Source organism: Acipenser ruthenus, chromosome 7 (genome assembly GCF_902713425.1).
Source record: "Acipenser ruthenus chromosome 7, fAciRut3.2 maternal haplotype, whole genome shotgun sequence".
NCBI classification, from domain to species: domain Eukaryota; kingdom Metazoa; phylum Chordata; class Actinopteri; order Acipenseriformes; family Acipenseridae; genus Acipenser; species Acipenser ruthenus.
The window spans coordinates 12,732,219-12,752,815 of record NC_081195.1 but is presented as its reverse complement, the minus strand read 5'-3'; the positions used below and the strand labels follow the sequence as shown (position 1 = coordinate 12,752,815).

Below are 20,597 nucleotides of genomic sequence, written 5' to 3'. Positions count from 1 at the left end.
GAACACAAGTAGAATGCTGTCTTTGTTTTGCCACTGCTCTGTGAAAGTAAAGAAACACAAAAGCCTGGTATTTCTACGCGTGATTGGATCTCCATTTCGCTGGCAGGTTCTAAACATCTCTGTTTAATGATCCAGTTGTAGTATGTGGGTCATGGTGTCCAAACATTAAGGTACAGAAGGAAGGTTAAGTAGGCATTGTATGGGGTTTTATTTTCTTCTGACAGGACTTAATGGTAGAATTATTTCGATTTATTGGAACTACAGTATTTTCTGACAGTGAATTACCTCATTTATTAGATTTGAGGAAGCTGAGTTTTTTATACAAATGAAAACTGTAACATGATCTTTTCCACCCTCCCAGGTGCACCTTTTTTATCAGGGCTTCTTGTATTTCCCTTTTGACAACTTGTCTTAAAATCATTATGACCCCTAAGTAACAGAAGGGAACAATTTCCAATGCAGTTTTTTTTAGCAAGGCTTAAATTTACTAAACCAAATATACATTTGTCCTAAACATTTAAACCTATTAAATTAAAACTTTAGAGTGACATTCAGCCCTCTGTTTGGGCGCCCTCATTGATTCACTCAGTCACAGTACAGGAAGCTTCCAGGTGAAGCAGCATTTGTTAAGCAGGAAATGTTCCATGCCCTCACCTACAGCCAATCATACCAGGGCCTACGTCACTGTGACTATATATGACAGTATACAAAGTTGGTAGCGGATATAATGCAAACCTTTCTGCAATCAATTTGACCTGTTTTTTAAAATAAAAAATAAAAACATGGCATGTCATCTAGAAAGCTTAAAGCTTGTTTAATAGATAAATGAAAACCTAGAATTTCTTAAACGCAGACAGATGTGGTGTGCTTATATCTTGGTATCATTGCAGTAGTTTTGCTGTCTCCAATGTGACTATCTAGTGGCCAGTGCAAAAATAATGTATGATCCAGCGGTATATTTTTTTTTAAACGAGTAGATTCCTGCTTAAAACTTTTGCTTAGACTAAGGCTAAGATCTGTCATCTGCCTATCAAATTCACAGACCTGTTCCCAACCACATTGTTTTCAGTACAGTAATCAAACATTTAGTTTTCATGACTACATTAGTTTATTTCAGTTTTGCTTTTATTTGGAACTTTTCAGTTTTACTTTAGTTTACTAACCCAGGGGGAAAAAAATCAAAACAATGTTATTCATTTTTTATGACTTGATATGCTGGGACTTTTAAAAGTAAACAGATACTTGGCATGCTTGCAGTGTGTGTCAAAGGTACTTATGGTTACTGTGAGGGGATATTTTAATAACATTGATATTGCTTTAGTTAGTATTGTTAAAAATGTGTTGTAAAGACTTTCCTTAACTATAAATATGGGTCACGTATTTTGAAATTGTATGTTGTTGTCTAAATATTGTTGCTAGGTGACCAGAGTCGACTTCATCAGCTAGCCCAAAAAAAAACAATGCTTACCAACTCCTTATTTCAGTATTAATCAGTGTCTCCATATAATGTTAATTAAAAACAGTGGTTGATTGCCCAGAAAGAAAGAAAGAAAAAATATTCTGTGCATACTTCAGAAGCTGTTACAGGTTTAACTATATTGTTGCATGTTGACCAGGTTGGATTGCCAGTTTTTAAAGGCTTGCCAGCTGCTGGTCAGGAGTTGTAGTGTACTTTAGCCATTCTTAGGGTTCCCCAATCTACTCCTGGGCCTGGGTCTTAAAGAATCTATGAACAACTTTTGTATCAAAAAGGAAATTTGATGAGAATGCTTGGAGTTTCTACAGAATTATGTTGGCTTTAAACCCAACAGTGTGTAATACGCCATTTACTTTGTAAGGGTATCAGTTAGTTAATCTTTTTTGGAGGGCTAAGTGACTGATACATTGTTTTTTCTTGCTAACTTGACAGTATTTACTGTTTATTTTTACTATTAAATTAAGTCATTTAATTTATTCTATGCATATATTATTATTTGTTTATTTAGCAGACGCCTTTATCCAAGGCAACTTAAAGAGACTAGGGTGTGTGAACTATGCATCAGCTGCAGTGTCACTTACAACTACGTCTCACCCGAAAGACGGAGCACAAGGAGGTTAAGTGACTTGCTCAGGGTCACACAATGAGTCAGTGGCTGAGGTGGGATTTGAACCGGGGACCTCCTGGTTACAAGCCCTTTTCTTTAACCACTGGACCACACAGCCTCCATAGGAACACACAGCCAATAAAGGAACACCACACAGCCTATAAAGGAACATTGAAGTTTATATGAAAACAATGGCGACTGCATCAAACAGTAACTTCCTTAGAGTACCACTACTAGTCTTGGGCTACCTTGGGGAATGTCCCAGAACTGACATTGTTGTCTTTATTCAGTGTCCCTCTAAAAGTCTTAATCAGCATTCCAGCCCTCTGGCTGCCAGATGTATGTTATTGCTTTTGGCCTGTGCTGAAGAAGCAGGTTTGACCAGCAGTGTAGTGAGTTTCCATTCAGAGAGGGAACTCAAAGACATTAATTGAGCGGGGAGTGGAGGGGTTAGAGCCTCTATTTAAGAAGGTAGAGGAAAACTGCAGGAAAAAAAAATTGGTGATTTGGGGGAAATTTTGCAAAATATCCCCTGGCCTTGAAATATGGTAAAAAAAAGGAGAAGCAGGGAAGAGCAATGGACCTGTTCTACTCTGGTAAGGTAAGCAGTTCAGTTATTTTTATGACAGTTAACCTTCCCTGTTTTATTGAAGTACTTCCCTGAATTTAAAATGGCTTTACAATGTACTGCTGTTCTGGAGTTACTGTAAGCTAATTTGAATGTCTGGTCTTAAGTCTGGTTTCAAAACAAATTTGTGAATCTGGAAAGGTTTTAATTCTCTGTCATTTATACTGGCATGAATCCAGTCAACTTGTGGAAATATTTGTATTAATAGAGAGGGAGTAAAAATGTAGATATAATAGTCTGGATGTTGGTAAATGCTGTATAGTTCACTGTGTTTGGCTTCCATACAGGAGGTTAGAATTCTGTTCAAACTTTATTTTTATTCATTAAAAAATAATCATTCTTGCTGTTGCAAACTGCAGATTCATTGCTATTAGAAATGAGGAATTACTAATATCAATGGTATTGTTGAGATCTCCCAGTAGCAATGCCACCAGAGGTCACTTTGGGTGTTTATATGTTATATTTTTGACTGGATTTAGCTTTTGAGGACAACTACCAGTTCTGTGAGTTATAATTTCCATTAATGCAATCATATGTTCTTCACAGCTGTTTGTAGATTATGGGTACAACTGCCAGTACAGCACAGCAGACGGTCTCAGTAGCAAATCCATTTGACAGTGTCCATGGCAACGGGATGGCAGACAACAGGCGGTCAATGAGCATTAACTCCTTTCAAAAGGTCAACATTCAAAACAACAAGGCCAAGTCCATTATTACCAATAAGGTGGCACCGGTAGTAATTACGTAAGTATTTCTTTAAAGTTGCTGGTAAATATTTAATTGATAACCTCATAACTGTTGATAAGAATGAGGCTATGCAGTGCAGCGCATCTCTATAGAACCTGAGCATTGGTATAGCATTGGTTTGGTTTACTTGCTGCTTTTTCATGTCCCCCATGAGATGCTCAAGTGCTGTAGATATGACCTTGATTGCTGTAGTATAGTAAAGTTACGAATCATCTCCACTTATGTTTAATTTTAGGTATAACTGTAGAGAAGAGTTTCAGATTCACGATGATCTCCTTAAAGCAAATTACACTGTTGGACGAATTTCAGACACCATGCTTGAACATTACCTCGTACAGGTAAGAACATTGGTTCAGGGTTTTTACTGGTATTATTTCTTTACTTTTTATTAATCTTTGGAGAAATAAAACTAGTTATAATTAGTTGTCTTAAAATGAGTGTTTTGTGATTTTAGATTTGAACTGATTTAAACATCCATAAAATACCCGAGACAAACAACAAATGTTCAATTCACCTTTCAGAACAGATGAAAGCCCTGCTTAACACATATTTTTGGTCATATGTAAAAAGACATTGACTACGTACCTCAAAAAGGGGATACATAAGCACAGAAAAAGAGAAGCCTATCTATAATGTTGTTTGGCTACTTTGCAATGCTTCAGTACTGTTGACTCTACACTAGAAAAATTCAAGGTTGGCATCTATCAAAAGATGTTGAGTGTCCCTTTAGAAAAACTATCAGTCTGTTTTTAATGTTACCTCTTCTAGACGAATGGTATATTTTTTAAAGAGTTTGGTAGTTAAGATAACACATAACAAGACTTTTTTTTCTCTCTTAGGGTAAATATTTTATGGCGCAGGACGTGTACAGTAAAGCAGATGTCTTAAACACTACGGGCAGTTGTGGTGCACCAAACTTCAGGCAGGCCAAGGGAAGCTATCCTTTGTTTGGAATGGGGCAGCCCAGTCTTAGTGGCTTCAAGCAAGTCCTTCAGAGACTGCAGACACATGGTTACGAGGTCTGTAATCTCTTTTGACTAATGATCTGTCTTTATATTGTGTGAAAGATTTCACTGACTTTCAAGGTTGTCAGGGCCGGCCTTAGTCTGTGTGGAGCCCTAGGCGGTGACGACCGACCCCACCCCCCCCCCTCCCAAAAAAAAAAACGGAAAAAAAACACACACACATTATTTCAATAAAACGGTAGGCTACTGCTCACCTTCAGTAATCAAGTAGGCAAGGCATACTGCATGTGTGCTGTCACTTAAGCAAAATAAAAACTGTTTGCAAACGTTATCCTTTTTATATAAATCTAAAATGTTATCTGACCGATCTACTTATCAAATCCACGTGTAACATTTCACATTCGGATACTGCACATTCCGCTGCAGTTTTGAGTGCTCTTTAATTTCTGCTGTGTAAATTACACTAAAACAATATGTCCAACAAAACATCATGACGTTTTTATCTGAATATTCTAGCCAAGAAGCAGCTTTATTTTATACCACGCTGCATTTACGAGTGTACTTCCAAACATTTCATTTGTTGCAGATACCTATTCAGACCGTTGGTGTGATGGTCCGTCTTACTTTAATACACACAATCTGGATTTCATTATCGATTAATAGTAGCCTACTCACTTTAAGAAAAGCCTCCAGTAAAACTTTAAAAGATTATTCTGCACCGTCCTGCGCCGTGTCTTGGTTTTCTTCAGTGGAATGTAGAGGGACAGGATGTTGATTAGCCTATCAGACAGCTAACCCTTAGATGTTGCGTTTTTAAAAAATACATTTCTTATGATCGAGTACACTCACATGAGGACGTCCACTTTGTCAGTCAGAAAGTGCAAATGTGGTAATGTTACATTGAGTAAGCAGAAATCAATATGTTGGAGGTGATTATTGTGAAGAGTCTGAATCGGATTCATGTGCTTCCTGCAGATTTTTATTTGCTGGTTTGTCTGGATACGGCAGCAGAGCTCCTTGTTGCCGCGTGACTTGAATTTCTTTATATTTTTGATTTTCCAAGGCCCGACTCGTACTTCTGAGGGGCCGACATAGTACTCGCGAGACTGTTTCGACTCTGAAAAAGTCATTCAATTTGTGACGCACGTGGGGCCCTAGGCGGCCGCCTTGCCCAAAGGCCAACCCTGGGTTCAATAGCCCTTTTGAAGCAGACCCAGATACAGAAATTTAAGTTTAAAGCACTTTCGTGCCGGTTCTATTAATTACAGAAATTCAAAATAAAAAACAAAACAAAAACCTAACACATGGAGTAAACTACAGGCGATCCTTGACTTACGACGCTTCGACTTACGATGCACGGCACTTACGACTCTTTTGCATTATTGCCCTGCTTCCACTTTACGATATCGATACGGCATTTACAACACGGCGAGACACGAGCCATGCGTCATGTGTGCACGCTCGGTGTATGAGAGTTAAATAAATATTTGCATGAGTACAATATAACGGGTCATTTTTGTAAAAATGTATTATCTGGCCAAAGAGTCAGGAACGTAACCCAATGTATAACATTGTTCCTATGGGAAAATGTGCTTCGACTTACAACGCGACTTTCATAAACCAATTGTGTCGTAATGGACTGCCTGTACACTTTTGTTCATTCAGTACTAACTAGCACATCGGACGGCTATTTAAACAAAACAATTTTACACACACGCACGCAAAAAGGTTTACTCACTACCTTTTAGAAAACCACACAGGTTTCTTCACAAACGACAGCGCCTCTCTCTACATACAGACTTGGAAACTGCCCTGAACAAAGATTTGAGAACTTTCTTTATACCTGCCTGCTTAATCACAGGCAGGTGACACTCATTAATTATTACAGCCAGGTGTCTCATTCTGGCATTCTGGGGGATGTAGTCCTTTAGCCCCTCTTGAACTACATTTTTCTCTACTCCTCCCTTTAGTCTGCCACAATTGACATATCATTTGTTTTATAAAAATGTTTACATTATTTTTACCTTCATCCCTCTATTTATTTATTTATTTATTTATTGTTTTAATATCAGGAAGTGATCTTCTTCTGTGTGCGAGAGGAACCTGTTGTGTTTTTACATTTGGAAAATGATTTTGTACCTTACACACCAAGGAGAAAAGAAAACCTCCACGAAAACCTCCATGGTTTGGGGAAAGATGTTAAAGTGGAAAACCTGGAGTTGACAATCAGAAAGGAGGTGTGTTTGTGATGTTCTTATAAAACAAACCTCTTGGGTTTTTGAACTTCATTAGAAACTAATCTCTTTTATTACCCTTTGCTTTTCTGCTTTGCAATGGAAAGATACAGTATTGGAGAATAGTTACGTTTATGGACACTGGCACCACCATTTTGTGCATCACAGTTTTGGACATGCGTTTCACCGCTTTGATAATTCAAGTTTGTTAATAAAAAAAATAGCTTATTCAGTTGGTCTAAACAGCAGCTGATCTAAAGGACCCCTGTTTTTTTATATTTTTATAGACCGAAATACATTAACAGACTTGCATGCACTGTTAGATTTTCATAACCTTTGTTTTTATTTAGATATTTTGCTGTTAGGATCAATTTAATTTTCTAGGTGAGAAATAGAGAATCTGTATTGGGTTTAGTGTTAGCTATAAAGGTTGTAAACATCAGTGCCTGCTAATGTGAGTCAGGCAATTAACAAAACTTTTATACATGCTGTTTTTGCTTTCATTTGCAGCTTTATGACTTTGCTCAGCTCAATGAAAATGTGTACTATATCTACAATGACATTGAACACTTCAAAAATGAGCCGCAGCACATCACCATCAGCTGTGAAGAGGATATTCATGTCACTGAAGAAGTTTACAAGAGACCTGTCTTTACAATGCCTTCATATAGGTAACTCACATATGTGTATTGCTGTAGGTGTTGGTCTTTACACTTTACACTTTTGCTGTGACAATGGGTGCTTTAAATTCTCTATAGCCACTTCAGCTGTACCAGATAGCTCAAAGCCAGAGTTTTTGTTTGTCTTTATGGAAATTTATCTTTTGTACTTTGGTACTCCCAATGCAATATTTGGGATCCCTTTACTTATCTCCACTCCTACTAGTCCGATAACTGGCAGCCAAAAGGAATGTTTCTAAATTGAAAGGAAAGCACTAAACATACTGGAACTAAGTGTTCAGAGCCCAAATATACATTGGGTGGACCCTTGAAACAGCAGATGAGTAGATCAATGGTAGACAAATAGCAAATATAGTGCACTACAAACCTATTTAATGTTTTGTCACAGTTATGACGACTCAAAGGTTGGCTTTTAAAATGAATAGAAAGCTCAGATGCATTTTCTGGTTCCAAGTGCATACACCAGCCTTGTCTTCATTCAGTTTGATCTTCTTATTTGTGTATAATAAATACTGGTAGTTTTTATGTAAAATTCATACCTGCAGGACAGAATATTTTTAACTATTCAGGGCTTTGGAGTGGTAACAGAATTTGGCTTTGGTGTTCGGGCCTTGGACAGCACACCTGATGTTACCTCAGCATACATGCTCACGACGTTCAGCTTTGTTGCTTAAAACACTACAATCTTGCATTGTTCCATGAAAGATGACAGAATTGTGTTTCAGTGCAATGTGTTTTCCAGGTATCATCGATTGCCACTTCCAATGGAAGGCGCACCACAGGAGGAGCAGTTTGATACCTTTGTTAATATACTCAGGGTAAGCATGAGAACTAACACAGTAAAACACTGTTTGCAATTAGGTTACCAATGTTTATTTGAATGTACATGGTAATTGGTTAAGCCTTTAACCTTCTTGAGTCCCAATTTGATGACTACTTAAATTTACACTTTTGTGCCGACCGAAGCGGGGGAAAAAAGGTGAAAAACTTTCAAGTTAGAGAATGAGAAAGAAACAAATGAACTTAAACTAACAGCTGTAGTAATTTATTGTTTGGAAAATCAGTCAAAACTTTTAGATGTTATACTTTAAAAAAAATAAATTGTCAATAGGTTGGTCCGAGTAGGGATATGACCATAAAGGTGACATTACCAGTGGTGTGGTAGAGGGACTCTTTTGATGAGGTAATCTCTGGCATTGTGTGGCATAGGCCTGTGTGAGTGAAAGAGCCTTATCAGTTAGTGCTAGTCAAGTGTCCACAGAGTCAGTGCTCTAGATTACCTGTTGATTTGGGAAATTGGGAGCTAGGGATAGTAAATCCATTCTGCATGAGTCAGAATGAGTCGCCCTTATCCAGGGAGACTTACAATTATAAGTCCAGGGCGTCTGCTAAGAAAGGGCGTCTGCTAAGAAATAAATAATAATAATAATAATGAGTACATTCCTATTGCATGAGTTAATTTAACTTGATGAAATTCATACAGTACAACCACAGGATGTTCATTTTTAAAATGTGTACTGTGAATTTACAGTAGTTTTTCAAGGCATATTATATTTTGTTTTAAAACAAAGTCCTGAGTATTTATTTATTTATTTATTTTGTTTTAAATAAAAAGATTCCTTTTATCACTTTGCAGCTGGATTTCAGGGCTGAGTTGTCCTCATGCCAGTGTGGTTTCCATCGCTCTTTGTTTTACTTTCTGTCTGTCTCATTTGCCTTTTTTGGACCGAGGGTGTCAGACAGTAAAGCTCTTTGTCTTTTTAAAGTCGAATAACTATTTTTATACAAAGTAAACAAGAGCTCTTTTAAACCCTGTACTGCCTCATCCCAGTAGTGTCATCTAAACATGGACATTTTGCCATGTTATAAATTGTACATTTCCTTGGCTGGTAGATAGATAGGTATTAGTTATTTGGACGTTTGACTTATTTTACAGACAAGGCGAATTGGTCTGAATTTACAACACTTTTAGTGTGAACTCACTTATAAACAGTGCTGATAGTCAACTAAAAGAAAATGGTCTACAAATAAAAATTCCATACTGACAAAACACTGGCATTTTCCCAGTTTCTAATAATAACAACAGTTAATTGAATTTCAAATTATTGTAAGACATAGTTAAACACTTTTTTTATTCTTTTTTTTTTTTTTTAATAAGGAGAGCCCAAATTTGCTGCTTTCTCGAGACACATCAAAACCTCTTCCTGCCCTCCTCTTTAGCTGCCAAGTCGGAGTGGGTAGAACAAACCTTGGCATGATTCTTGGTACCCTTGTGATGTATCACCAGAAAGGAGCTCCAGAGAAGCAAAAGTAAGGCTGCATTGTGGTATATACTGCGAAGAACCGATGCCTCCATATTCTAGGACATCTTCAATTTTTAGGGAGTTGGGCTGTCTGGTAGCATGGCAATTTGTATGCATTAATTACATGGTGGCCTGATTCAGTTCAAGTAAAAATGTAGAAACACTTGCTATTAATTGTGTATACTTTTTAAAGTAATTTAACAAAAAGGACCACCTTGGAGAGAAAAAAAAAAAATCACTTTTAGAGGCGTCATGCTGTCAGCGCAGATTATTTTGGAGTCATAATGATATATAGCTTGTAAAAAGTCAACAATGTGTGCAGTTGCCTGGCAACATCCAAAGTGATTGAAATATGAGTATGGATATTTACAATTGCAGGCTGAAAGCTCTAATTTCTATCACTGCATTTTCTGTGTAAAATAAACTATACTAACATAAATCATTTGGTTGTTGAATACTGGAGGGAAAAACTTTGTATTTTGAAAGTTCAGCAGTAATGTTAAGAAATGTGGTGCCATTGCTTTTTCACAGACTCGCTGAGAATGCCAGCACAGTGCCAAAGGCACATTTCCAGATTATCCAGAATTTTATCAATTTAGTTCCAAAAGGTCAGCAAATTATTGAAGAGGTAAGAGTCCCTTAAGGGTTGTTAATTTTAATGAAAGATCATGGGAGTGTATGTTAAACCGTTTCCTGCAAGAGATACTGTTTCTTTCCTTGCATATCAAAATTCCCTTTATGATATTCTAAAATAAGTTCCATTTCTTATATACTTTTGTTTTTCAGTAGGCTGCATTCATTTAAATTCCTTTGACTATTAAACACTCAGAAGGCAAATATTTGCAGTTATGAATGAACACCGTCATTAAAATGATTGAATTGTAATTGTGTTGTGTATGTAAACATTAGTCAATTGTATTGTTATAGCTATGCAAATTCATTGCTGACAGAAACACTTTCCCCAACTCCAAGAGGAGCACTGTCTGCTTATTACTGTAGCTACCCCCTCTAGTGGCTAAAAGGGTGTAGTGGAGAATGCTTGACGGTGCTCCTGCTGGTTTACATCAATGTCAAGGACACTCAACAAATACGTGTAAGAAGGATGGTAACAATTCATTTTACAATAATACCAGAGTATAATAATTTTTTATGAAAGGAAGTACATTTTAGTTAAACAACACAGTGAAAAATATATTGTCTAATATCTTCAATATTTCATTTTTTTCCCAAAGATATTAAATGCACTGTCAAACATTTTGGTTTTTTTACCACTGTATTGGTATTTCTGTTAGAAATGTACATGAACAAGGAGATCTGTTTCACCATTTCTTATAGAACTCACATGGGTTCTTTTACCAGAATCACTGGCTATTTACAGGTACACCATACAGATTGGTCAGGATATAAATGAAGGCTGGTTCAGTTAATGCTAGGTTTGGATTGGTATCTTGTTCTATTTTAGGTGGACAGTGCTGTAGCACTCTGCTCAGAGATGCATGACATTAAAGAAGCAATCTACGAGAACAAAAAGAAGCTTGAGGGGATCGGGGAGGATTACCGGGTGAGCTTCAACTCCAGTAATTCCCTGTTACCGGAATCTAAACAAGACGGAATGTTCATTTTAAATATATCTATTAACTACAGAGAGGGGAAGGGAATTAGAACTGGGAATGTAACATTATAAACCTCATTAATGTACACTGGCATAACTGACTGACTGAGATTATTAACAGACCCAACAAACCTTTATTCTGTCATGGCTTAGTGAATTGTACTAAACAAAACCACTGAAGGGTTATTTTACCTTGATTCTATAAAAAGTAATCACATTCAGTGTTTATTTAAAACATTTATTTGTACAGTCTCACTCTCATATATATATATATATATATATATATATATATATATATATATATATATATACAGTATATGTTTTTTCAAATATCATCATTTTTACTCGTGTAGAGAGACACCACACTGTGGTTAACCTATTGTACTTAATTTTAATTAAATAAGCATTGTTGTTCATCGAATTAAGTATTGGATGTTTCATGGTGTCCTCTTATTTCCCACTGAAACTCAGGGGTTAATAGAAATGTTAATTTACTAGGAATATTTGCAGAAATATTTTTAACACTAACTTTTCTTTTTTTTGTTTTCACAGGGAAGTAGCACCAAAGAATATTTTCTCCAGAGAACGTTGCAGAGCCTGGAGCGCTATTTTTACCTTATTGCTTTTAATTACTACCTTCATGAACAGGTATACTTCTCCCATCATTTCAGCACTCGCTTTTATGTTAGTCGTTCTGTGGACCGTTATCAGGGGAAAGGGGAACTAGTGGGAATTTAGCCTTTTAATTTACATGGAATCGGTTACAATATTTGTCAGGCTACTGAGTAAATACAGGCGGGACAGTTGGTGGCAGGGATGTAAGTTGCTTATGTTACAGTATGTGTTTCTGTACATTTTTCAAATAATACCCTTATTGCATAAATATGAAGCATGTCAATCATCTTTCACTCGCTGTGACATAACGCCTCTCCATTCTCTTGCAGTATCCTCTGGCTTTTGCACTAAACTTCAGTAAATGGATGTGCTGTCATCCTTGGGTTTACAGGCTGCTTGCCAGCATGAATTTATCAGAATTATCTGTACCAGTGGATCTGGTAACCAAGGGAACAAGGTTGTTGGTGAGTTGTTTTTTACTGTGTTCTATGACAGGTTTAAACAGTGACCTGGTATAAACAGGATTTAAGTAAAGGTTTTGTGTTTCTTCACAGTTTGGGAGTTCTTTTTAACTTGGGTCCATGCTGACCAGTTTTTAATGTACAGAAGTCAAAAATACCCCAATATTGTTGTAATCTCTAGGTGTCCGATGAATACTTGGCTCCAGATGTTCTTAGTACAGTCAAAGAGATGAAGGTAGCCAATTTTAGAAGAGTCCCCAAAATGTCAGTCTATGGAATGGCACAGCCCAATTCTGAGGTAGGTCATCAAACTGTCATGTTTGTTAATATTTTTACACATGCCCCTTTTAACCTAATGCTTTTGTTATTACTCCATGTATACATTTCATGTCATATGTGACTTACAATTACAGTTGTTCAGGTACTAAATTACACTTGGATACTTTTTATCAGACTGAATTTCAGATATTAATTTCTTAATTCAATTTACAATTTACTAAAGGTGCTTTTTTATGATAAACTGTTCTTAAATTCACGTGTTGGTGAATAAACATTTTAAAGTTACATCTTGCCATAAAATAACTGCTCACTTGGATAGAACCCTGGACAAAGCAAACAGCTTGTCTTTCATTTGGTTCAACAGAGATTGTAAACTGGCCATATTAACTCTAAATATCCACTAGGTGTCAGCACTTGTCTGAAAAAAATACACTGTAAAAACGTAAGTCTATCAGACTAGTACCCTGTTCACACTGCCTACTGTAAATAATGCATTGTCATTGAAATTGTGGTTTTAACACAACGTTTTAAGTAGTGAGGATAGGGTATACATTTCTTTAGTTTTAATCTGCTTTCAGCTTTCTAGTCTAACTTAAATGCACTGAATGTGTTTCATGCAGGCGACTGGCTTTGTCATGGGCTACTTGACAGATGAGAAGAGGAAGCACTCGCACATCTTGTGGGTGAATCTGCAGGAGGAGGTGGTGTTGGAATGCAATGGGCAGGTGTACACCCCCCGGGAAGCAGGCTGTTTGGAACAACAGATCACTGGGCCAGCCTCATCACCAGACGATCTTGAGGTAACAGGGAGCACATCATTTGATTTAAATAAATAAAATAATCTCCTTTTAATAGAATCTTGGGATGTGCCATACCATTTGCAAAACTGTTCCAGAGGCACTTTAAATACCGTAGATAATGCTTTTTAATGTATGTGTATTTAAGTGTTAAGAATGGCAATGGGAGCAGTTACAGTCTAGACATACTCCTTCTTTATGTGTCACTCCAACCAGCACATAACACCTTAAGCATTATAACATACTGTCCTCCTCCCTAGAGTGGGTACTGTAATGAACTTTTTCCAGTTGCTGAATGAGTTGAGTAGTATTTAGATGTGCCTGTCAGCTCTGCTATTAAGCCTATCTTTCAGCACAGCAGACAGTGCCTTCCCTGCAGTTCCTTATAATATATAACCAGTACACTCAGCCTGGGTGCCTTTTTCAGTTTTTGATATTGCACGTCGTGTTTTTCATAGTGTCAGAGGTTTTTATTTTATTTTATTTTATTCTTTTTAATCTGAATTTGCCTTCTTTTTCTTTTTTAGAAACTAGAAACTGCTGCCAAAGAGGAAATCTTAAAATCCCAGAAATGGCTGGAAGTGAGTCTGGAGCAGGAAAAGCAGATGAAAATGTTTAAGACCTGCTTAACAGTGCAGGAGATCTTCAGCCAGCAGAAGACCTCCTGTCAGGGACTCGTATACCGACGCATCCCTGTTTCAGACTGCTGTGCTCCAAGGGAACAGGTAGCTAACACTTTACACTAACAAGCTGTGATAACCCTGCTCACCAGGGAGCCCCAATCAACACCCTCTGGCTACTGGATCTAAAATCTTTCTCTAGTGCCTTGAATTGCATTATTTTTTTTTTCTTTAAAATTTAGTCGTCGCCAATTATTTTACCCCGATTTTCACCCCAATTTAGCATGCCCAATTATTATCTGTATCCCTGGCTCACCGCTCACAACCCCCGCGCCGACTCGGGAAACGGAGGCTGGAACACGCGTCCTCCGAAACGTGCTCCTGCCAAGCCGTCATTTTTCGCACTGCAGATCCACAGCAATGCCACCAGACCTATAGTGCCGGAGGACAACACAGATCTGGCGGCTCCGCTGCAGAGCCAAAGGCGCCCTATCGGCCACAGGGGTCGCTGATGCGCGGTGAGCCGTGGATTCCCCTGCCGACCTAAGCCCTCCCTACCCGGGCAGCGCTCAGCCAATTGTGCGCCGCCCCCTAGGAACTCCCGGTCACGGTCAGCTGTGACATAGCCTGGATTCGAACCTGCGATCTCCAGGCTATAGGGCACATCCTGCGCGGAGCGCCTTTACTGGATGCGACACTCGGGAGCCCCTTGAATTGCATTATTTGTTACACTGTCACCAAAGGGTGACCAAACCAGTGCTGACCCTAGAACCACACAGCTGCTTGGTGAAACTCACTGCAACCCACATTCTATTTATCTTGTAGTGGAAACTGTTATGTTAGTATCAAGAATGGGGGTTTTGAATTGTTTACTGTTTCAAGCCTGGCATGAAGATATTCAATTAAAAAATTAAATCCACAGTCCGTCCTCGCAAGAATGTTAACAGTGCACGAAAATGTCACGCTTTGGCACTATTTCAATCCCAATAGTAAAAAACATGCAGACTATGATATGTTGGCTAAATGAAAAGAGGTAGAATGTCTTAGTAATCGTTTGACCTGATTTAACTAAAAAACAAAGCAAAACAAAACAAAAACAAACCTAAACGTCCAATATCATAAAACTACTCACTGCCCTGGACTTAAAAACACTGAGCTGCTGATTTTAAATTCAAGGTGTATCCTTCATTCACCCATTTTTATATAAATATAATTAAATATAGAAATAAAGAAAACTTTGCTGCTGCTGGTAATCAACTGTAAATAAGACATTACACTTTCTATATAAAAACATTCTACTGTGCCTCTTTTGACCTCAATAGGACTTTGACAGGCTGATGGAAGCCATGAAGGCGACCGTAGCAGAGAACTCTCAAGCTGCTTTTGTATTCAACTGTCACAATGGCAAAGGGAGGACCACCACAGCAATGGTCATTGCCACTCTCACTCTGTGGCACTTTAATGTGGGTACCTTATAAGGTTTTTTGTTTTGTGAGGCGATTTCAGCACTGCAGCAGTAGACTAGACAATAAAGGTCTTCTGTTTTTCTTCCAGGGTTTCCCTGAGATGAGTGATGACGAGATAGTGAGTGTTCCTTATGCCAAATACACAAAAGGAGAGTTTGAGGTAATTGCTTTCAGCGTGGAGCTGTTTTATTTATTCATGTTTGTTTGATGTACAACACATATTGCAGGTGTGGAGGTTTGTGATCTTAGTTTTCACTGAGGTTCCAGACCTCTAACTGTCCTCATGGAACATCAAATATATATATATATATATATATATTTTTTTTTAGTTAGCATAATAAAACCACCACATTTTATTTCAGTGTTTCCATTGCTTGGTTAATGAATCATGTCATTGTCTTAAGTTTATAGCAGATATCTATCTGTCTGGGTCACCACAACAATGTTTTATATTTTGGACCGGAACCTGTGGAATTTGATATATATATATATATATATATATATATATATATATATATATATATATATATATATATATTTTAATTAAATCTGTTGAGGAAAAAAAAAAACACTGGGTCACTGCTCTCCATGTTAGTCTTTTTAGGTCGGAAAACACAGCAGTGTGATTGGTTAAACACTTGCAGCATGACACATTAAACAGAATGCACTGATTGGCACCAAAGCAATGGCTTGAAGCCACACTACTGTGTCAGTAAGCTTCCTGGGCCAGATTTACAAAAGACGTGCGGCCCTGGTCATCCGCAGTTTGCTGATATGACCTCATTTGTGAGAACACAAAAGTGTCCCTGTGATTTACCTACCCTTTTCGTTCTGTGTAAAGAAAGCATCGCTCTTCTCTGCATTATTCCATGAGGAGACTGTTTTAATGAGATCCAGTATGCACTTCACCAAGTCTCACGATCCACCAAGGTCTCTGATGCAGGCCTCTTGACCGGAGGGTCGTGGGTTCAATCCCAGGTGGGGGACACTGCTGCTGTACCCTTGAGCAAGGTACTTTACCTAGATTGCTCCAGTAAAAACCGAACTGTATAAATGGGTAATTGTATGTAAAAAAAATAATGTGATATCTTGTAACAATTGTAAGTCGCCCTGGATAAGGGCGTCTGCTAATAAATAAATAATAATAATAATAAAACAAAGTATGACAATTGTTGAAACCAGCATAACGACGTACAGTTAGTTTCCATGTATTGCCACCAAGAACTCAATCACGCACTCAATCTACAGTTGAGCATATTTAAACAAACATGCAATTTGTTCCATATTATTTTTGTTATGCACTGTAGGAAAAGTTTATTTACCATAATTACTATCCCTTGCTTTTAACGCATTATCCCAGGCAATTAATGCACACCAATCATACATATATCTAGAGCAGTGCGTCTCAATCTGTGGTCCACCGACTACCTTCAAGTGGTCCGTGGAAAGGTTACATAATTACGGAAAAGACGCAGCAGCATAGTTTATAGATCCCATTGCAAACCTTAAAACTCAGCTACAGAAGCAGGAAGAAAATGCATACATGAAGAATATCTCCAAGTTAAAAAAAAATGTCATATATAGTTTTGGAGTATCTACAATGTATTCTTTACTGGAGTTTTCATGCATTTTTCATGCATTGTGCTCACATGCACTCAACACACCAGCTTGTAAAGTTAAGGGATAACACATGACAGGGCGTGCTCGAAGCGAAGCAACACAACGCACAAGCCCTGGAGTGTTATCCCGCTTATAAAACAGATACAATAATAAATAAACAAATAAATAATTATATTCCTTCCACTTGGACAAAATAGTCCAGCAGCAAGGTTATATCTGTAATTAATTAAAATGAATGAAGCCTCTGTGCTGGTCTCAATCGCTCCATAAACAGAGCTGACATAACCCGCAATGTTTGTCTTGTTAGTGACAAAAATACATTATTGGCATTTTTAAATGCTTGGTCACTAACAGGCTATCATTTCGGTTTATGGCAGCACTGTTTATGGAGCGGCTGCGACCAGCACGGAGGCTAACTTAACAAAATTGAGTGCTCTTGACCAGCCGAATTACGAACTGAAGCATAGAATTATCGTAATGGACTGTTTTTAAGTCGATTTACTTTTTCTTTATGTTTTATCCAATCAATAAAAACACCAGCTGCCCAAGAAATTTTATTTTCTTCAATTTCATTAAGTTGTTGACTTGTTAAATCTTTGATTCTCTTGCGAGTTTAATACTGGTATGTTGTTTATTGATAATTTATTAATTGACCTGTGGCTTTGACAAAAATAGCTGCGTGCATTATACAGTACTATAGAACTGCACGGTAAGAAGTTCTCAACAGCCAGTCAGCATGCAGAATCCAAACATTCTGTTTTATAAATAAAGATTATAACTGGAGATTCATAGCTCTGACTGTGCTGGTACCTCATGGGTGTATTGTAACTTCACAGATTATTAATTCACACAAATCAATTTCTGCTGTAATTATCAATTTAAAAATAAAACAATATGTTTCTTTTTCCCCTCAGTAAATTTGTGTTAATGAGAAGTAATCTAGAACCATTCTTTAAAACTCCAATTTTAAAATAACTTTGCTCACAGAAACAGGCCCACCCATTGCATTAAAACAAATAAAGGTAAGTCTACGGTTATTCTTAGTATTATAGTGATTTTTTTTTTATTTTTTAAGTGCTTATTTTTTGTCAGCTATACTGTTTATTGTGTGGTCTGCCAAAAAATTTCAGGTGGTTCGTGAACAAAAAAGTTTGAGAACCATTGTTCTAGAGAACCACTTCTAGATATATTGTCTGTCTGTTTGTTAATCAAGTACTTACATTTTTACTTGTATCTAAAGAACTGCTTATTCATATTGGTAACATTTGATTAGGATGTTCTTTGCTAGAAGTATATCTGGGAATCTTTGTATAGTGGAATATGTCTGTCTGTTCCTGCCCATCCAGCTGTAAGTCAGTCTTTCTTTGATAGATAGTTGTGGTGATCTACACCTTTCATGATACATATGACTACCTAAAGACCTTTCCAAGGAGCAAGTTACATGCATGACAATTCCTCTGGTCTCCCAGACAGACACAGCTTTCAGCTAAAGCAGCTTGCAGTGTAATACATTTCAATCTGGTACAGTTTCCTTTGCTTGATAGCAGTTTGGCACAAAACTTAAATGACAACATGTGGATGCTTTCATTTCAGACTGCACGGACCCCCTTGAGCAAGGTGTGTGTAATCCAATCTCAGCCTGATGTCATTTCTATTTGCTGACATCCATTAGCACTAACGAGGCTCTGTTACAGGTCTCCCTGTCAGCGGATATCAAGGACACTTCTTAGCTTAGGAAAACTGGCCTGAATTAGTAGACGTGGTGGAAATGTGCCAGGGACACTTCTCACTTTGTAAATCCTCTTGTTTCTGGTAGCTGCGGGTTTTCTTTTTTGCATGTCTATTTTAGGAAAGTGTAAGACAAGGAGAGAAACGGAAGTGATGCATTTTGTCACAGTCTGGGCAGAACTCAAGTTGCAAGTTTGTAACTGCTTCCCTTGTACCTGTAGCTATTGCACAGTAGTGTGTGGGTGAGTGAGTAGACCAAACATCACTGTGCATTATACAATATATAAGGCTGTAACTAGCTCTTCCTCAGTCATTTCTTTTTTTTAATGCCACCCTGGTGGCCAGGTCCATCTAAACACATGCAGTCCCATGTCCTGATGCACATGTGTACAGTACACTAAATGACGTGGTTCTAAGATTAACGTGCCTCCTTCGTTCCATTATCTTTTTGGGTATATTTAATTAAATGTACAGATTTATTGAACTTTCATTTTGGGCATTGGAAGAGAAATTAGGTCTTTGAAGAATGCTGTGGAAAAGCAATGGTGATCCTACTACTAGAGTAACGGGGTTCTGAAAAATACAGCTTTTACGTCCCCATGTGTTGCTACAACTGTTTAAATAACGTACCTGAATTTTTTCTTTTCATTGTTAACATCCTAACAGCTTTTTACACTTAACTTTAAAGTCTGTTTCAAAACTCTTTTCAAAATAGCCGCTCTAGTGCACTGGCATTTGAGATCTGTCCTTTACATCACTGCAGGAGGAGCAATTAACCCCCCCCCCCAAAAAAAACCCATAACAAGTGGTCTGACTTTTCTGTTCCATACCACATGTTATTGCTGTGTTACCTGTGTGAGAATGTGGGCACATCCTTACACTATCAATGCTCTAGAGCAGGCATTTTGAAAAGAGCTTTGAAACAGATTTTAAAGTTAGAAGTGTAAACAGTTGTGAGGATGTTAACAACGAAAAGAAAAATTACAGGTATGTTATTTAAACAGTTGTAGCAACACGTTGCGACGTGTAATGCTATGTTTTTCAGAACCCCGCTACTTACTCTTTAAGGTGTCTGTTACCACACCAGTTCTGAGGTTTAGAATTATTTTTCAAGAACACATTAGAACATCAAACTTGCATTCTGGAGAGATCAGTGCACACAGATCTATTCACATGGTATGAACCCAGCTGTGCTAAATACATTGTAACTACATTATCATTTTCTTTGAATGCTCTATACAATCAAATCCTCTTTTATAGATACTAAATCGTATTTGTAACATTGAGGTGGTGCACATGGTGAATGTGTTTGTTCTCTTTAGGTTGTGATGAAGTTAGTTAGACTTCTGCCTGAGGGGCACAGAATGAAGAAGGAGGTCGACACGGCCTTGGATGCTGTGAGCGAGACCATGACCCCCATGCATTATCACTTGAGAGAGATCATTATCTGCACCTACAGACAGGTAAGTTACCACATGTATATATCTGTACACAGCTGTTTATCCCAAAGAAGAAACCGTTCCTAATAGATTACTGAAATACATCAGAAACACTGAAGTTAGTTTTCCTCAGATTTTATGATTGAGTTTTTAACCCCGTACATAACCTTTTAAATCATGCTGAATTTAGAAATAATAAATCCAATGGCAAATGTTTTGACTAGAAGTCTTTTTCAGTGTCTTAAAATGTTTTTAAATGCTGGTTTCATAGGCCCTGATCAGCACAAATCTAAGTATTTTGTCCTAATTTAATGTTACA

General features: G+C 37.6%; 1 protein-coding gene across 3 annotated transcripts in view; it reads left to right on the top strand.

Moving 5' to 3' along the window:
- The window catches only part of LOC117415071 (paladin-like), a 94,496-nt gene that overhangs the window by 25,476 nt on the left and 48,423 nt on the right, over window positions 1-20,597 (top strand). For 2 of the 3 annotated variants that reach the window (XM_059026396.1, XM_034025010.2), the window contains 17 exons: window positions 3,259-3,456; window positions 3,695-3,797; window positions 4,299-4,478; window positions 6,497-6,661; window positions 7,169-7,329; window positions 8,081-8,156; window positions 9,497-9,648; window positions 10,173-10,269; window positions 11,104-11,202; window positions 11,806-11,901; window positions 12,198-12,332; window positions 12,511-12,627; window positions 13,229-13,408; window positions 13,933-14,130; window positions 15,348-15,488; window positions 15,580-15,651; window positions 20,162-20,302. In XM_059026396.1, the coding sequence (XP_058882379.1) occupies window positions 3,272-3,456; window positions 3,695-3,797; window positions 4,299-4,478; window positions 6,497-6,661; window positions 7,169-7,329; window positions 8,081-8,156; window positions 9,497-9,648; window positions 10,173-10,269; window positions 11,104-11,202; window positions 11,806-11,901; window positions 12,198-12,332; window positions 12,511-12,627; window positions 13,229-13,408; window positions 13,933-14,130; window positions 15,348-15,488; window positions 15,580-15,651; window positions 20,162-20,302 (2,298 nt within the window). In that variant the 5' untranslated portion in view covers window positions 3,259-3,271. Of the gene's footprint in view, window positions 1-1,996; window positions 2,681-3,258; window positions 3,457-3,694; window positions 3,798-4,298; window positions 4,479-6,496; window positions 6,662-7,168; window positions 7,330-8,080; window positions 8,157-9,496; window positions 9,649-10,172; window positions 10,270-11,103; window positions 11,203-11,805; window positions 11,902-12,197; window positions 12,333-12,510; window positions 12,628-13,228; window positions 13,409-13,932; window positions 14,131-15,347; window positions 15,489-15,579; window positions 15,652-20,161; window positions 20,303-20,597 lie in introns of those variants that run through there. The other variant, XM_034921861.2, reaches the window with a different exon arrangement.